We start from the raw sequence: 15,151 nt of genomic DNA, 5'->3' as shown, positions 1-15,151 counted from the left end.
AATTTAACTAAACAATCGTCAATTTCTTTGGTCCAATTTGATTCAAGGTTTTGTGGGCTTCATTCACAACTGGATTGAGGACGCCCTCTCCTCCTCTTCGTCGCCTTCAATGAAGACGTTTGCTACATGATCGATTGAGTCTCACAGTAAGCACGCCAGGCTCTGGCTCCATAAATCTGACCAACCGGAAAATCGACACCTAACTGGCCAAACCCAGAAAATTCACCCCCAAAACTTGTTACTAATGCCTCAAAATTCGTTTTTGGATTCAAAACTAAAACCTAGAGATGGAATGTTAACCCTTTAGGGATTCTATAACCTAAAAGGCCAAAGAAAGTGACTCACGGTGCCAGAAAAGGGTTAGACCCAGCCGTGGGTTACGCCAGGCCCACTAGCCGTGGGTCTTGCCAGACCCCGCTAGACCTAGCCGTGGGTCTAGTTGCTTTATTTGAAGTGTCACCATATTATTGCATGCTGTAAAACCCATCTTTTAAGGATTGACCTGACAGAAAGTTTTCTCATACATATAATATTGTTTCCTTCTGTTCTAACTTTTCTTTTTTGTAAAGGAATAGAACTTTAAATAGTCACAAGTTCAATTCATTTATTAAATAAATTAAGTTTGCACAAAAATTTAGACTTGTTTATTATGTTCACCAAGGAAGAGTCTTGTTTTTTAACCAAATACATTTGAAGATATGATTTCTTTTGCTTTATTAGCCCGTAGTAGTGGTCCATAGTATGTTGAGAATGCTATCAATGGGAGAAATAATAATATTTTGATAGCATCTATGTCGAAAGAGGTTGAGTCATTACAGAAAAATAAAACTTGAAAGTTGGTAAAATTGTCTAGGAAAAAGAAGGATATAGGGTGCAACTCATAAAAAGATAGAATTAGCTGAGAAAATTTGTAGCGAACATGATTAGTAGAAAAGCATGATGTAATGACTAAATTATGTTACATTAAGAGAACCATGTGAATTCTGGTGTTCTTGCATGTGTATGATTATTTTATACTATTAACTATAATTGTGGTATATTGCATAATTATAGTCATTAAAAAAAAGTAGTTAAGTACAAGATATATATGCTGCTTCGGTACCATATACAATAAACATTTTAAAAGCTCAAGGTAGTTTTGGTGCTAATTGTTTTAGTTAATTATTGGCATATCTTTGACGAATGAAGTTCTAGAAAAGAGAAATAACATAAGAAATGGTGGTCCTAGTGGTCCTAAGTAGTCAAGAAGTACACCGATCATGCATGAATTCTACATATATATATTAATGGAATTTTAATTTCACGTTATGTCTTTAACTTGTACAAGTTATTCTCGACTCCTCTTTCTATGTCAGCTATAGTACTGATAACGAAAGCATTAACAATGAGCAGATAACATATATATATATATAATCTAGATCGTACAACATTATTCACGAGTCTTGATTTTATTTTAATGAAATATTATTGAACGCCCACGGAATCAATCACAATGATATAATGGAGGAAATCATAGTGAAAGAAGATTTGTCTTATGCCGTACATGGTGATTTCATGGATGACATGCTAATAAAAAACAAAGGTGTTTATTTTAGTAATGGCACCAAAATAGATCATGAAAAATTGACAATTTAATATTGTTTTGTAGGATGAATGAAAATATGTGAAAAGTTTAGTAAAAGGACATTTTGCTTGGATGAGTTTTATATTCATAATTTTAATAAGTATTCATATAAAACTATGATATTACCACAGTAATATGTGTCTCTCAATCACTTGCAACAAATATTACATGAGGAAAACCGATCCGACTTGTGTGTTGTAGTTAAAACTGTGTTGTAGAAAATTTTTACGCCCAGATGCTGTCCAAATTTTTAACAGCCTAGATACAACCAAAGAAAACATGTTCTTTCATCTTCTCAGTGTCTCTCTCTCTGTTCGACGTGCTTTGTCTTTCAGTTCTACTTCTTATTTTGAATTAACAAATAGAGAGACCTTCATCTACTGTATGTGGAGAAATCGGCATATTCCTCTCGTTAACCTAACTACAGCACACAAGTCATTTCAAAAAAAAAAAACTACAGCACACAAGCCAGACCTAACTTTTCTTTCTAGACGAGACCAGGATTTTTAATCTATATGGGGATTCCTGCCGGATGGGAACGCCATGTAATTACTTCCTAATTAATTGACTAATTAATGCATGAGATCAATACAAAAATTTACATTTAAATTAATTCGTTTGGTTTGCGGAATAGACCTCTGGAATAAAATGGTTATCCCTATGAAATAGTTATTCTTCTGTTTGTTAACAGTCTATTCCTAAGAATAATTATTCCCGTGAGAATCATTAATCCCTTACACACAGGAATAGCCATTCCTCTAAAAAATGAGAGAAATAACTATTAATTCCTTAAGGAATGAAATACATTTTACACAAACAACCAATTTTTTTAAAACTTAAAAAAGAAGAAGTAAAATATAGATATTAAAGTGGGTGGCCGACCACCAGAAGAGGTGGTCATGGCAATTGTAGCCACCCCAGATCTACTCTAGCCACCCCTAGAGTTTCTATAGGGTGGTCATGGCAATTTTCCCAAATTAACCTGCTAACTAAGTTACCTAAGTCTAGTTAATTATTTGGGTCACTACACTACGGTTCCTGTCATTTTCCCAAACTTGTTTCGGAGAGGAAACTCTCAACTATGGGCCATATTCCTGCTTCTGCTCGTCCACCATATACCTCCGGAGGTTGCGTTTTAGACAACCCAGGTCACCATAGTAGATAGTCTGACAAGTGAAACAAAGTCTTGGGATCGTCTTGTATTGGAATGCAACCCAATGCGTCTTGTCTTTGACTTTTAACATTCTCCCTCGTAGAAGAGGTTCATAAGATTAAGTTTCACTTGCATTCAGTGGCGGAGCCAGACAATTCATATTGGAGGTGCCACTAAAATTTTTTTTGCGTCCTAAAATTTTCTCCACCCTAAGAATTTGGTAATTCACATAATATATGCATCACAAAAAAAATATCTATAAAAGTTTATAAATATGTGCTCAAATTGATATATTAGAAATGTAACATGTCCGCACTATATATATCAAAAAAACAAAAATACAAAAAAAAAAAAGTGTCTAGAACTGCACTTTACGGTTTCTTAGAAGTACAAAATCATCAAATATCGAATCTAAATTAAAGCTCTCAGCAAGTTAAATCAATCAATTCATAAATGTGAAGTTTATTCATGAACCTAAACTTTTCAAGTTAAATCACGGCCTCGTAAGAGACAATCAAAGTTTATAAACATTAAACAACAAAATAAACAATCATATGTATATTAAAGTTTACCATACATATGTATTAAATAAGGATCTTTTTTGGTTACCCTACATATGTATTAAGTTTTGGCATTATTAAAGTTTACCATACACAGCAACATCCTTGATTTTTTTTTTTTTTTTGCGAAAAAAAAATTAAAATCTTTGGGGGTGTCGTGGCACCCCCAAAGGCCTATGTGGCTCTGCCACTGCTCGCACCCTAAAAAACTCACCCCATCCGACTCCCTCCTTGTTCGTGTCTACCTCCTCCACTTCCTCCACAAGGGATCCCAATTTCTCCCCCATCGCTCTGCCCATGCATGCCAATGGCAAAATGTACATTCTCACTTGTGACGTCCCACATCGCCTGGGTATGGAGATGAGGATGTGCTTAAATGTATACTACACCCTTAATGATAACAACGCATTTTAAAGTCGTGATGGTCATGATCCCATCAGAACTCTGCAGTTAAGCGTGCTTCTGCTGGAGTAGTACCAAGATGGGTGACCACCCTAGAAAGTCTGGTTCGAGAGGAGCCAAAAGCGGACAATATTGTATGTCATTGGGGTGGGATGTTACATATGGTATTAGAGTTATTGCCCAGCCTAAGATTGGGGGAGAGCGTGCACAAGCCCATGAAGGTCGCTAGCGGGCGTTCACTGGGGCGGATGCCAAGAATGGGTTAATCCCATGAGGGTTGCCAGCGAGGACGTTGGGTTCTAAGAGGGGGTGATTGTGACATCCCACATCGCCTGGGTATGGAGATGAGGATGTGTTTAAATGTATATTACACCCTTAATGATAACAACGCGTTTTAAAGCCATGATGGTCATGATCCCATCAGAACTCCGCAGTTAAGCGTGCTTCTGCCTGAATAGTACCAGGATGGGTGACCACCCTGGGAAGTCTGGTTCGAGGGAAGCCAACAGCGGACAATATTGTGTCGTTGAGGTGGGATGTTACATCACCAAAAAAGTTGCCAAATGAAACTACACCTAGGTAGGCGGTGTGCTACCATCAAACTCCATTACAAAAAAAAGGCTACCCTCGAATATCCATGGTCTTCCTTCCATCAACCGAATCTTGTCCATCCCTAGTTTCTTTCCCTACACTTCGTTCTGACATTAGCCTGCCCACCAAACAAGTTTGGCCCTTGCCAGAAATATCAGTGAACTCCTCCGGAACCTCTTCGACCGTTCCCTCATCCTCCGTCAGTATAAAGTTTCCCCACATAGTTACTAAATCGTCTGGCATCCTTCTCCCTGTGAATTGCCCACTCTTCTCTACGCTACAAGCGTGTTTTAGATACCCCTAGTAATGGTTATGCCCACACAATCCAAAGATGGATCAAAAGCTGCTTCTCTTCTAGGTTTTCGGCGAAAGACCTAGCGAGAGTCTTTAATGTATTTTATTCACTGCTTCTTATCTTTAGCAACAAGTTCAATTGACAATTGGTTTAGAACAATTGAACATGGGTATAGAACAGAAAGAAGATTCCGTTCTTGGTCTTGGTGTTGCCCACAGGCCACCTCATAAGAGGGTGGAGGGAGAATTCAAACTAATGACTTTCGCTTCATAAGGCATGATCCCTAGTCGATTAAGTTACTCATTGGGGCAGCCCCATATTCTAAATAGTAGCGGAATGAGGAATTCATCTATAGAGAGGTGGAATTTAAATATAATGATAACAATTTTTTTTTTTTTTTCTCTTTAGATACTATATTTTTATTATATGTATACAAAAAAAAAAAACAAATATAATTCAAAATAAAAATGATTCGTTATTTTTAAAATACTAAGGGTTCATTTGGGAGTGCGTTTTTAAAAAAATAATCTGTGTTTTTAAACCAAATCGCAATTTTGGAGTGTTTGAGATTGCGATTTTAAAATCGTGGAAAAACACGCGATTTCTATAAGTTGACTAGGGGGTGCTTATTTGAAAAAGTGCGAATTTAAACCAAAATCACGATTTCGCTTAAAATAATATTTGGCGCAATATTTACATATTTGGCCATGAAACCGCAATTATATGCTAATGTTATACAAACAATCAATTGATAAAAAAAAAAAAAAAACTTTTTTAACATGTTTTACCAAACCCCTATGCGATTTTAAAAAGTAGTGATTTGAAAAACAAAATTTTTAAAATCGCACTTATTAAAATCGCACTACCAAACGAGTACTAGTTAAAAAGTAAATAAATACTCTCTAATTAAGGACTCAAATTAATTATTGTACAATAAATATTATTTCCAAACAAATTTAAGGGTTAAAGTTTATTAAATAGTCTCTAATTAAGGCCCAGATTATGGTAAAAAATTTTCAATGCCAATAATTTCTTGGGGGGAATGCTAAGTGCTCTCCTGGTATTCTCCTACTCTCCTCCTATGTTGATATTATTTTCTAAAAGGGAATGCTAGGTGCTCTCCTAGTCCTAGGTAGATATTATTTTTTTAAAAAAAAAAAGAAAAAAAAAAAAGAAAGTTGCTCGTACTTCTTTCACTTTGTTTTTATAAAATAATATCTACTTATGATCAAGAGGACACTAGGAGAACACAAGGAGAGCACCTATTATTTCCCAATTCTTGGAAAGTCTCACTTGTTTACTTCTTTCTTTAAGGAAAATGCTTCATTTCCTACCTGGTTCTTCTCCTATCCTCCTACTTTTTAAAATCACCATTAGATATGTGGAACCATGTGGATCCTACACATGGGCCGCATAGATTCAACAGTAATTTTGAAAGGTGGAAGGATGAGGAGAAGATGTATAACATATATCTTTTTTGAAAGTCTTATTCTTACATTCATGAAAGTCCAATGTTCATAACATTTTCTCTATCTCATCTATCACGCATCTCCATATATTGAATAGGTAAATCCACTATTGAATTTGTGTAGGACTGACATGAGTTTAGAAATCTAATGGTGGATCCATTAAATTTGTAAAAAGAAATGGTTGAAAAAATGATGTATAATATGCCTTTTCAACTAAATGCTTAAAAGAAGATGGAAAGTCTTAATCTCCAATGGTCGATCTTCAATGTCAATATATTTGAATTAAATGCTTAGATTAGAAGAATATAGAGAGCTTTCAAAGTGCATCAATTCCCATGGATTGCATTGTGCATAGTAGGGAGAATTACACCCTCGGTAAGTCTTCAATATCCAGCATTTTTTTTTTTTTTTGCGTCATATTCCATTACAAATGACTTTATCTTTTTTCCGTTTTTCTCTTCATTTTTTCCTTACGTCTTATTATTTTAGGTCCTTGAATCAACTGATAATAACTACGAGAAATTAACTCATTAGGGGTGACCTCATTAGCGTCCACTTTGTAGTGGACGCTATTGAGCAACTATCAGCGTCCACTTTAAAAAGTATCATTAATTGACAACTCTGAGTTATTTTTGGTATTTTTTGTCATGAAACTTTTATTCTTTTCACTATGATCATTTATATATCTTTTGAATATGACCACATCTTTTACAATTGTTTTTTTTTTTTTAAAAAAAAAAAACATTATTAGGGTCGAATTGACCCTAATAATGTTTTGTTTTTTTAGTTAGTCAGGGCCATTAGCATCCACTTTCGTTTAGACGCTGATGGTAGTTTTTTATTTTTTATTTTTTTATTTTTTTATTTTCAAGATGCATTAGCGCCCACATTAGTGGACGCCAATGGTGCCACCATCAATGTCCACTTTCGTTTGGACATTGATGGTTGATTTTTTAATTTTTTAAAGACCCATTAATTAGCGTCCACGCCACAATCAGCGTCCACTCTCGTTTGGACGTTGATGGTTAATTTTTAATTTTTTAAAGATCCATTAGCATCCACTAAAGTGGACGCTGATAGTGGAGCACTAGTGTTCACTTTCGACTTCAATCTACTCTAGCATTAGCAAGCAAAATAGAAGACTTTTAGCGTCGACATCGTGGATGCTGAAAGTCATCATTAGCGTCCACTTCCAAGTCAACGCTAATGATCAAACAGTTGATCATTTGAGTCCAACCCATTAGCGTCCAACAGTCGACACTGTTGATCAACATCATCCACTTTTGAACTTTTAGCGTCCAAATGAAGTCGCCCCTAAAGACCAAATTTCTTGTAGTGAATGAAGTAATTCTATATCTAATAAGTGAATAAAAAAATGTTAAAATAAATTTTACAAATAGAAGAAAGTACTTCGATTGACATATTATATTATTATATATATATATATATATATATATATAAGAAGACTTGATTCTTTTCTAAATGCATATATCACTTATAAAAGTTTATTGATAATACATGTTACAATTGCTTTTGCAAAAAGAATTTTTAAGATTAAAATTGACAATGTCATGAGAAAAATTAAATGAATTAGCCATGATTATCAATTGAAAAGGAGATGTTAGAAAAATTAAATTAGTAATTTTTCTTCCCAAAAACACAAGAAGAATACTTTTTAATATAAAATAAAATATAAATTTAAAATAAATTTATTTTTAATTAATATTGAAATATATATAAGAAAATTGTCTCACTTAAACTTGTCCATTAAGCATCAAAATCCATTTATCCGGCCCTAATGATTATGGGGATTGAGATCTCCTCATATTTTTAAAAATATGAGATTCTCATATTATTAAATCTGAGCTCCATTCATTTCATAAAACGGTTTAAACAAATGCACAAGTTTGTGTATTACCAAGGTAATTAATTTTAGTTTTTCAGTATGTAAAATCTACTTGCCTCGGTAAGACAAACTTCTGCATTTATTTAAATTGTTAGATGTAATAGATAGCTCAAATTTTATAATATGCTATTGAGATGCACTTGATGTACTTCGTTGATGCTTAATAACAATTTAAACTCCAATTAAGAGTGTTTGATTTCTCCATATAGTCGTGATATGGAGTTTGAGATGATATATAGAAATTTATATGGCAAACAAAGTTGACTCAAAGGAATATTTGAATTGTAGATTACTTCCACGCGCGCCGACATCACATTATGTACCATAAACGTCACATATTTTCTATGTTTTGTCTATATATAAAACAAATTAACTTGTGCTCTTCATTGTCCTTCAGGAGCCTTTGAACTTTACAATTTCTGAAAAAAAGCTAGCGTAAATGGGTTCTGAGTTGCAGCCTGAGCTTCCTGTTATTGATTTCTCCAGTGAAAATTTGAAGCCTGGTACAAGATCTTGGGTGTCAGCATGCAAGGAAGTTCAACGAGCACTTGAAGACTATGGCTGCTTTGTCCTAGTCTGCAATAAACTTCCCTCACAACTTCGCAATGAAGTCTTTGGGGCGCTGGAAGAGTTGTTTGATCTCCCCACTGAAACCAAAATGAGAAACAAACATGAAAAGCCCTTGAATGGGTATGTCGGACAAATTCCAAAGCTTCCTCTCCATGAAAGCATGGGCATTGACAACGCAACAACGCTAGAGGGAACTCAGACTTTCACAAATCTAATGTGGCCTAATGGAAATGATCATGTCTGGTAACAGTTTAACTACTTTACTATTCTTTATTGATAAAGTTCGGACTTTTGCTCATAGGCATGACCCCAACGAATCGTTGGCATTTAAGGGGAGTCGAATTTTAGTCCCGAAACTTCTTGGGTTTTTATTTTTATTTTTATTATTCACTCATATATGCTTTAATTCTTGGTAATTAGTGGACGTCTGCATTCGTATGCAATGGTAGCAGAGGAAGTAGACCAGATGGTGACGAGAATGATACATGAAAGCTATGGTGTAGAGAAGTACTACGATTCTCACGTAGGGTCGACAACTTATCTTCTTCGAGTGCTGAAGAATAGAGTACCCCATGAGAATGAGCCTAATCTTGCCTTTGTTACTCATACTGACAAGAGCTTCACAACCATTCTTCACCAAAATCAAGTTGATGGTTTGGAGGTGGAGACAAAGGACGGTAACTGGATTAGTGTCAACTTCTCCCCATCTTCCTTTGTAGTAATGGCAGGCGATGCTCTAATGGTTGGTCACTTTTACCATCTAATTTGATTTTTCATGCCGCCCTATCCGTAAAATTTAGTATTTCTTTCAAAGAAGTGTAATTAATTAATATATGCATTTTTAACAGATGCTTGTCTTTTGGTTGGCTTAGGCATGGAGCAATGATAGAATTCTTTCTCCGAATCACCGAGTAATCATGACTGGGAAGGAGACAAGGTACTCCCTTGGACTGTTTTCATTCAGCAATGGGATTGTGGAAGTACCAAAGGAGCTTGTTGATGAAGAACACCCCTTGCAGTATAAGCCATTTGATCATATTGGATTACTGCATTTCTATCGCACAGATGAGGGTTATAAATCCAAATGCCCTATCAAAGCCTATTGTGGTGTTTGAAATTAAGTACTATCTCTTATCTAAAGGAACCTTCTGTATGACAAACGTTTGTCGGTGTGTTCTAATATCAATGCAATAAAGGTTTGAAAACTGCTTAATTTCCTACGCTGAGTGTATTGTATATTTCTTAATTACTATTATATATTCTAGTGGGACTCATTGTTTTTTTCTTCTTTTCTTTCTATTTTCACATGGTTTTGTCTTCATCTCTTGTTCAACCATGCGTAACTCAATGTATACAATATAAGACAACTGATCAAAAGGGCTTACCATCGCGCAACCTAGAAAGTTACCTTGACCATTTAATTTAGAGTAATTATAATGCTAAATTATATTTTCTCCTACTTTTATCTTACAACTATCCTACAATATTGACGTAATAGTTTCAACCAATCATTGAACAGACCAATTAATTGATAACTAATTGATAGTATTACCCTAAGCCTTACTTATCATAGTATGAACATGCCAAAGCGGAAATCAAATGATTTGAGACAACTACCAAGTAACCTTAAATAACATTATGTGTCATCAATTAAGTGATTGCGTAGTGGAAGACTTGGTAACAATAATCAGAGGTCTCTGTGTTTTCTGACCAAAAGATAAAACAAGCTTTAGAATTAAAGAACAATAAATTTGGAAAGTATTTTGAGAAAAATCCGAGATTTGATAATAATTCAAGTTGTGTCTTTTACATTACAGACTAACATATATATAGAAAAAAAATACTTGTTGAGAAAGTAAACATACTCCTAGTAGTAAAAGTAAACATAATCCTAGTAGAGAAAAAAAATTAATAAAGATCAAATAAAATCTTCATCTTCGTGTCACGTTGAATCAGATGTAGCGTCCTACATTATCAAAATAGACTCAAAGCTTCCAAACAGACATCATAATAACGATATCAATCACATTTATCTACTTAAAAAACCTGGCAATGCAGGCCATTCGCTTGGCATCTTCATCCCAACCAATATTTTTCACTCTACAGCTTGGCTAATTTGGAAAACGTCAAAATGTTTGACAGGGTGGAAGAAAGGACTCCACGACTTAGTAAATAAATTGTTATGAATTTGGATTATGCAATGAGCTTAAGTATTCTTAACCGTTGAATATTAAACGTGGTTTTTACAGAGCGGTTACCACATAACATAAGAGAACACCATAATATCTAAAATCTTGTTGTTCCCTAGCTAACGTTAGCCCTTCAAAAACTAACTTATATAAATTAATATAGAAAGAACATTGCATATTAAAAAAATGTTCTTCACTATAATAAATCGAAAGATAAAGAAGTTGACGACGCTTGTTGATGAAAGTGCTTCCTCAATCATATAGGACCCTCATTTTAATAAATAGGCATGTTAAAATACTTTGAGAAATGTCACCTTAATTTAATTAGACGCAAGCACCTTGATCGCTAAGCGTAGTGGACCTAACCTCTCATTGTCAAGTCAGTGTATATAAAAATTTAAAAGGACAGAATTAAAATATTTATTGTTAGAAAATTTTATTAAAAGAACTATATTTTGAATTTTATATATTTCTTATTATTTTCAAGGTGATATATGCAAGCCACTATATGAAAAAACAAGAAGAAAAAACGAAGGTTGTACATATGTCACCTTCCATTGTTCAATAATTGTGTAGTAAACAACTTCAAATAACTTTCCACACTATGTGGACACTCTTATAACCTTAGCTACAAAACTAATATATTAATACTAATTCGAGCTGAAAATGAGAAAAACTATTTTCCTCTGTTTAATATTGAAAAAAAAAAAAAAAAAAAAAAACCTTAACATTTATTTCCATCGTTGGATGAACAGAACGAACCTTATGGATGAATTGACGAACAAAATAAAGATAAAAGATTTTTGTCTCACCAATTGGATAAATTTGGTGTCTCACCAAGAATATAAAGTCTCATCACATAAAAGAGTAATCACAACTCTCAAAGAACAAAATAACTGTTTATTCATCAATCACTATCTGTCAAATGCAGTTGAAACTTATGCTTAAATAGATCAAATAAAACACTAAACCCTAACCCTAATGTGACGAACTTTTGGTTCAAGCCCATTATATATTAAATACGGACTCTTAAAATATAAATTAAATATTAAAAACGATTACAAAATAATTGTAACTCTAAAGTCTAAACTAATATTCTTTCTTCATTTTCCATCAGGAATCTTATGTTTTTGGAGCATTTGGATTTTTTGTATAGCGCCAATATTGTTATTTACTAATTAAGCTATTATACAACTGTTATAAAATTTGATAATTTAATAGTAAAGATAGCACTTGGATGATCAACACTAATTTTTTAAAAAACTGTCAAAGAATAAATTTTCACTGTCACATCATTTCAATTGTACGTATGATATATATATAGTGTAGGATGACATGTTCATTATTATTGTTAGAATACATGAAATATATATATATTGGAATTGTAATCAAATCAAGGAAATTTGATCACTATACTTGTATTTAGTCATTACCCTATAAATAGGGACTCTGTATTGTAAACAAAAAAAAAAAGTTAATGAGCACAATGTAACCCTAAGGGGTATTTCAAGTAGTGGACGTAGATGTCGAATACCAAACCACCCGTAAAGTTCTTTGTGTTTATTTTCTATATTGCTTTCGCTCATATTTCCGCATCATCATAATTTCAACCCGGTATCAAAGCTATATTTATTTCAACAATTATATATCTTCTAATTACTTAAAAGTATCTGTTGGAGATGCTCCTATGGATTTCGTCACCTACCAAAAAAAAACAAACTGGACTCCTCTACATATAGGTGCATCTCAAAGTTCATCATTCACATTTGCTCCACAGCTTAGCAAAAACAAACCAGAAAATTAATTAACTCATGGGCTCTAAAACACATCCAAAAGTTCCCGTCATTGATTTTTCCGGCCAAAAGTTGAAGCCCGGAACTACTTCTTGGTCCTTGACAGGCGATGACGTTCGGCGTGCTCTAGAAGAGTACGGATGCTTCATAGCAGTGTACGATAAAGTTTCAAAAGTGCTTGAAAACGCAATTTGCGAAGCAGAGAAAGAAGTCTTTCAACTCCCGAAAGAAACCAAAGTGAAAAACATTGCTGAGAGGACTTACCATGGCTACGTCGGAGATATCTCCGTCATCCCTTTGCATGAAAGCACAGGCATCGATAACGCAACCACCGTTGAAGGAACAAAAAGATTTACAAATCTCATGTGGCCCAACGGCAACGACAGTTTCAGGTATATAGTTTGATGTTTTCAGTCGTTAACAAATTTTTGTTGATTTTTTTTTTTTTTTTGGAAAAACATTCCTTACCCCTCTTTATATTTCTTTACTTTTGTAATTATATCATTAAACTTTAAAAAATGTTAATTTTAAGTTAGAATTAGGATCCTCGATCTTCAAAGAATATCGAGTTAGCTATATTGGAGATGTATTTTTTTTTTCTTAAAAAAGTAAAAACACAAAAATACCCGTCGAATATAACTAACGGATATTCTCTAGTTCAAATGAACTCGAGATGATCCAGTTACTTAAAGTTATGCCATATTTCATAAATTTGTGTATCAACTCTTTTTCCTTCAAAATTAGCTTTAAACAAAACTGTTGATGATTGAAATTCCCAAATACCCTTACAATGTTTATAAAATTACAAAAATACCATGAATTTAGAAAGGGGTATTTTGGGGAATTCACTTTATCTGTTAGGATTTATTTACTGGAATTATTGATATTGCAAACTTCTCAAATATGGTAACTTTAAATTGACCGTTTTTAAAGTTGAGGGTTATGATTAAGATGAGGGCGCGTGATAAGTCAATTTTTTATTTATGTTTTTTGAGGAATGAGTGAATTTTGTTGTTAATATTTGCATAACTTTACCGTTGATATGTTTTTTGGTAGTGAAACCATACTTTCATACTCGAAGCTAGTGAAGGAATTAGATGAAATGGTGCAAAGAATGGTTTTTGAAAGTTATGGTTTGGAGAAATACTGTGAGGCTCACAAAGAGTCTTTATATTACCTTCTTCGGCTGATGAAATATAGAGTACCCGAGACGAATGAGAGTAATATAGGGTTTCGTGCTCATACGGACAAGAGCTTCACTGCAATCATCCATCAAATATATATTGATGGATTGGAGATAGCAACCAAGGACGACGACTGGATTCCTTGCGACCTATTGCCTTATTCCTTTGTCTTCTTTGCTGGTGATGCACTCATGGTACGTACGTTAACTACCCTCTTCAATTCCATCCTATGACTGAAAAACATCCCCATGAATTAATGATGAGGAGAAATGCTTCATTTTTCAAATTTTTGAAAACCATGACGGTGGTAATATCAAATTATTATTATTATTATCTTCTGTTTACAATTTTAGATGCGATGTGTGAATTCGATGCAAACCCAACATGAAATAAGCGAGTTAAGATTGAAAGGTCTGAATCGCTTAATTAAATGGGTCAGATTAGGCTTGGCTATGCATTGATATAAACCAAAATCGACATATGACATTTAGGACTGACAATTTGTAACACAACCTGCAAAATTGATACGAACCAAACACAAAATTAATGGGTTGAGATTGAGAGGTCTAACTCATTTAATTAAATTAGTCAATTTATAGTTTATGTATATAATTTTATACCCTTTTCTGTGATACAACCGAACCCGATAGGCGAACAAAGAAACCACTTGTACTTAAGTCACCAAAGGAGAAGCAAAATTTAGAAGCACAAGAAAAGCTTAATAATACTGAACTTGATAAACATGGCAGTGGAAGTTTTCTCAATTTTCAATCCCAAATGTGCAGACGGCTTTCCTGTAATAGGACTTTGTGGGTTAAAGTCGCATAGTTTTTGGGAAATTAGGCAAATGTTTTGACATTCTGTTGACTCAATAGGAGATTTATAACTTGGGAGAAGCATATTTTAATTTGTATGATCTGTGAAGGGATGGAGCAATGGCAGAATCCGTTCAGCTAAACATCGAGTGATTCTGAACACAAAAGAAGAGAGGTACTCAGTGGGGCTCTTTTCGTTCAGTACTGGAATGATACAAGTTCCTGAGGAGCTGGTGGATGACCAACATCCACAACGGTTTCAGCCATTTGATCATCAAAAGTTCCTTCGTTTCTTCGAGACAGAGGAAGGCCGGAAACCTGAGTCTCCTCTCCAAGCATACTGTGGTGCTTGAAACCCTTGCTATTTTCATGTAGATGAAGAACACTGTCAACTTTATGTGTGACTTTATACAATTCTGTCGAGTTTATGTTAGAGTTTGATAAATGTCTGGCTTGGTTGTTATGAACATGTCTTGTATTATCATTATAGTGCTGTTTGTGCGTTTTTTTAAAATATGTAAGCCTGTATAAGTTTGATATATATATATAGATATATTGTTGACAGGTTTCTTAACAAGTTAGGCTTTTGAAATTATGAGT

General features: G+C 34.0%; 2 protein-coding genes across 2 annotated transcripts; both read left to right on the top strand.

Moving 5' to 3' along the window:
- The first annotated feature begins 8,421 nt into the window (after positions 1–8,421).
- Positions 8,422–9,685, top strand: LOC132186068 (putative 2-oxoglutarate-dependent dioxygenase AOP1). Its single transcript, XM_059599850.2, has 3 exons — positions 8,422–8,813; positions 8,991–9,312; positions 9,443–9,685. Exons 1-3 carry the CDS (start codon positions 8,440–8,442, stop codon positions 9,683–9,685), a joined length of 939 nt encoding a protein of 312 aa, XP_059455833.1. The 5' UTR covers positions 8,422–8,439.
- Positions 9,686–12,570: 2,885 nt separating this feature from the next.
- On the top strand, positions 12,571–14,904 carry LOC132187970 (putative 2-oxoglutarate-dependent dioxygenase AOP1). The gene is made up of 3 exons (XM_059602392.2): positions 12,571–12,944; positions 13,609–13,930; positions 14,662–14,904. Exons 1-3 carry the CDS (start codon positions 12,571–12,573, stop codon positions 14,902–14,904), a joined length of 939 nt encoding a protein of 312 aa, XP_059458375.1.
- Positions 14,905–15,151: the final 247 nt, after the last annotated feature.

The sequence above is a fragment of the Corylus avellana genome, chromosome 6, assembly GCF_965113065.1.
Source record: "Corylus avellana chromosome 6, dhCorAvel1.hap1.2, whole genome shotgun sequence".
In the NCBI taxonomy this organism is placed as follows: Eukaryota; Viridiplantae; Streptophyta; class Magnoliopsida; order Fagales; family Betulaceae; genus Corylus; species Corylus avellana.
The sequence above is the reverse complement of the archived record's forward strand: the minus strand, read 5'-3'. Positions and strand labels throughout refer to the sequence as shown.

Coding starts and splice junctions, on each gene's coding strand:
- LOC132186068 (XM_059599850.2), top strand. CDS start 8,440: ATGGGTTCTGAGTTGCAGCCTGAGCTTCCTGTTATTGATTTCTCCAGT. Junction 8,814..8,990: donor AATGGAAATGATCATGTCTG/GTAACAGTTTAA, acceptor CTTGGTAATTAG/TGGACGTCTGCATTCGTATG. Junction 9,313..9,442: donor TGGCAGGCGATGCTCTAATG/GTTGGTCACTTT, acceptor TGGTTGGCTTAG/GCATGGAGCAATGATAGAAT.
- LOC132187970 (XM_059602392.2), top strand. CDS start 12,571: ATGGGCTCTAAAACACATCCAAAAGTTCCCGTCATTGATTTTTCCGGC. Junction 12,945..13,608: donor AACGGCAACGACAGTTTCAG/GTATATAGTTTG, acceptor GTTTTTTGGTAG/TGAAACCATACTTTCATACT. Junction 13,931..14,661: donor TTGCTGGTGATGCACTCATG/GTACGTACGTTA, acceptor TGATCTGTGAAG/GGATGGAGCAATGGCAGAAT.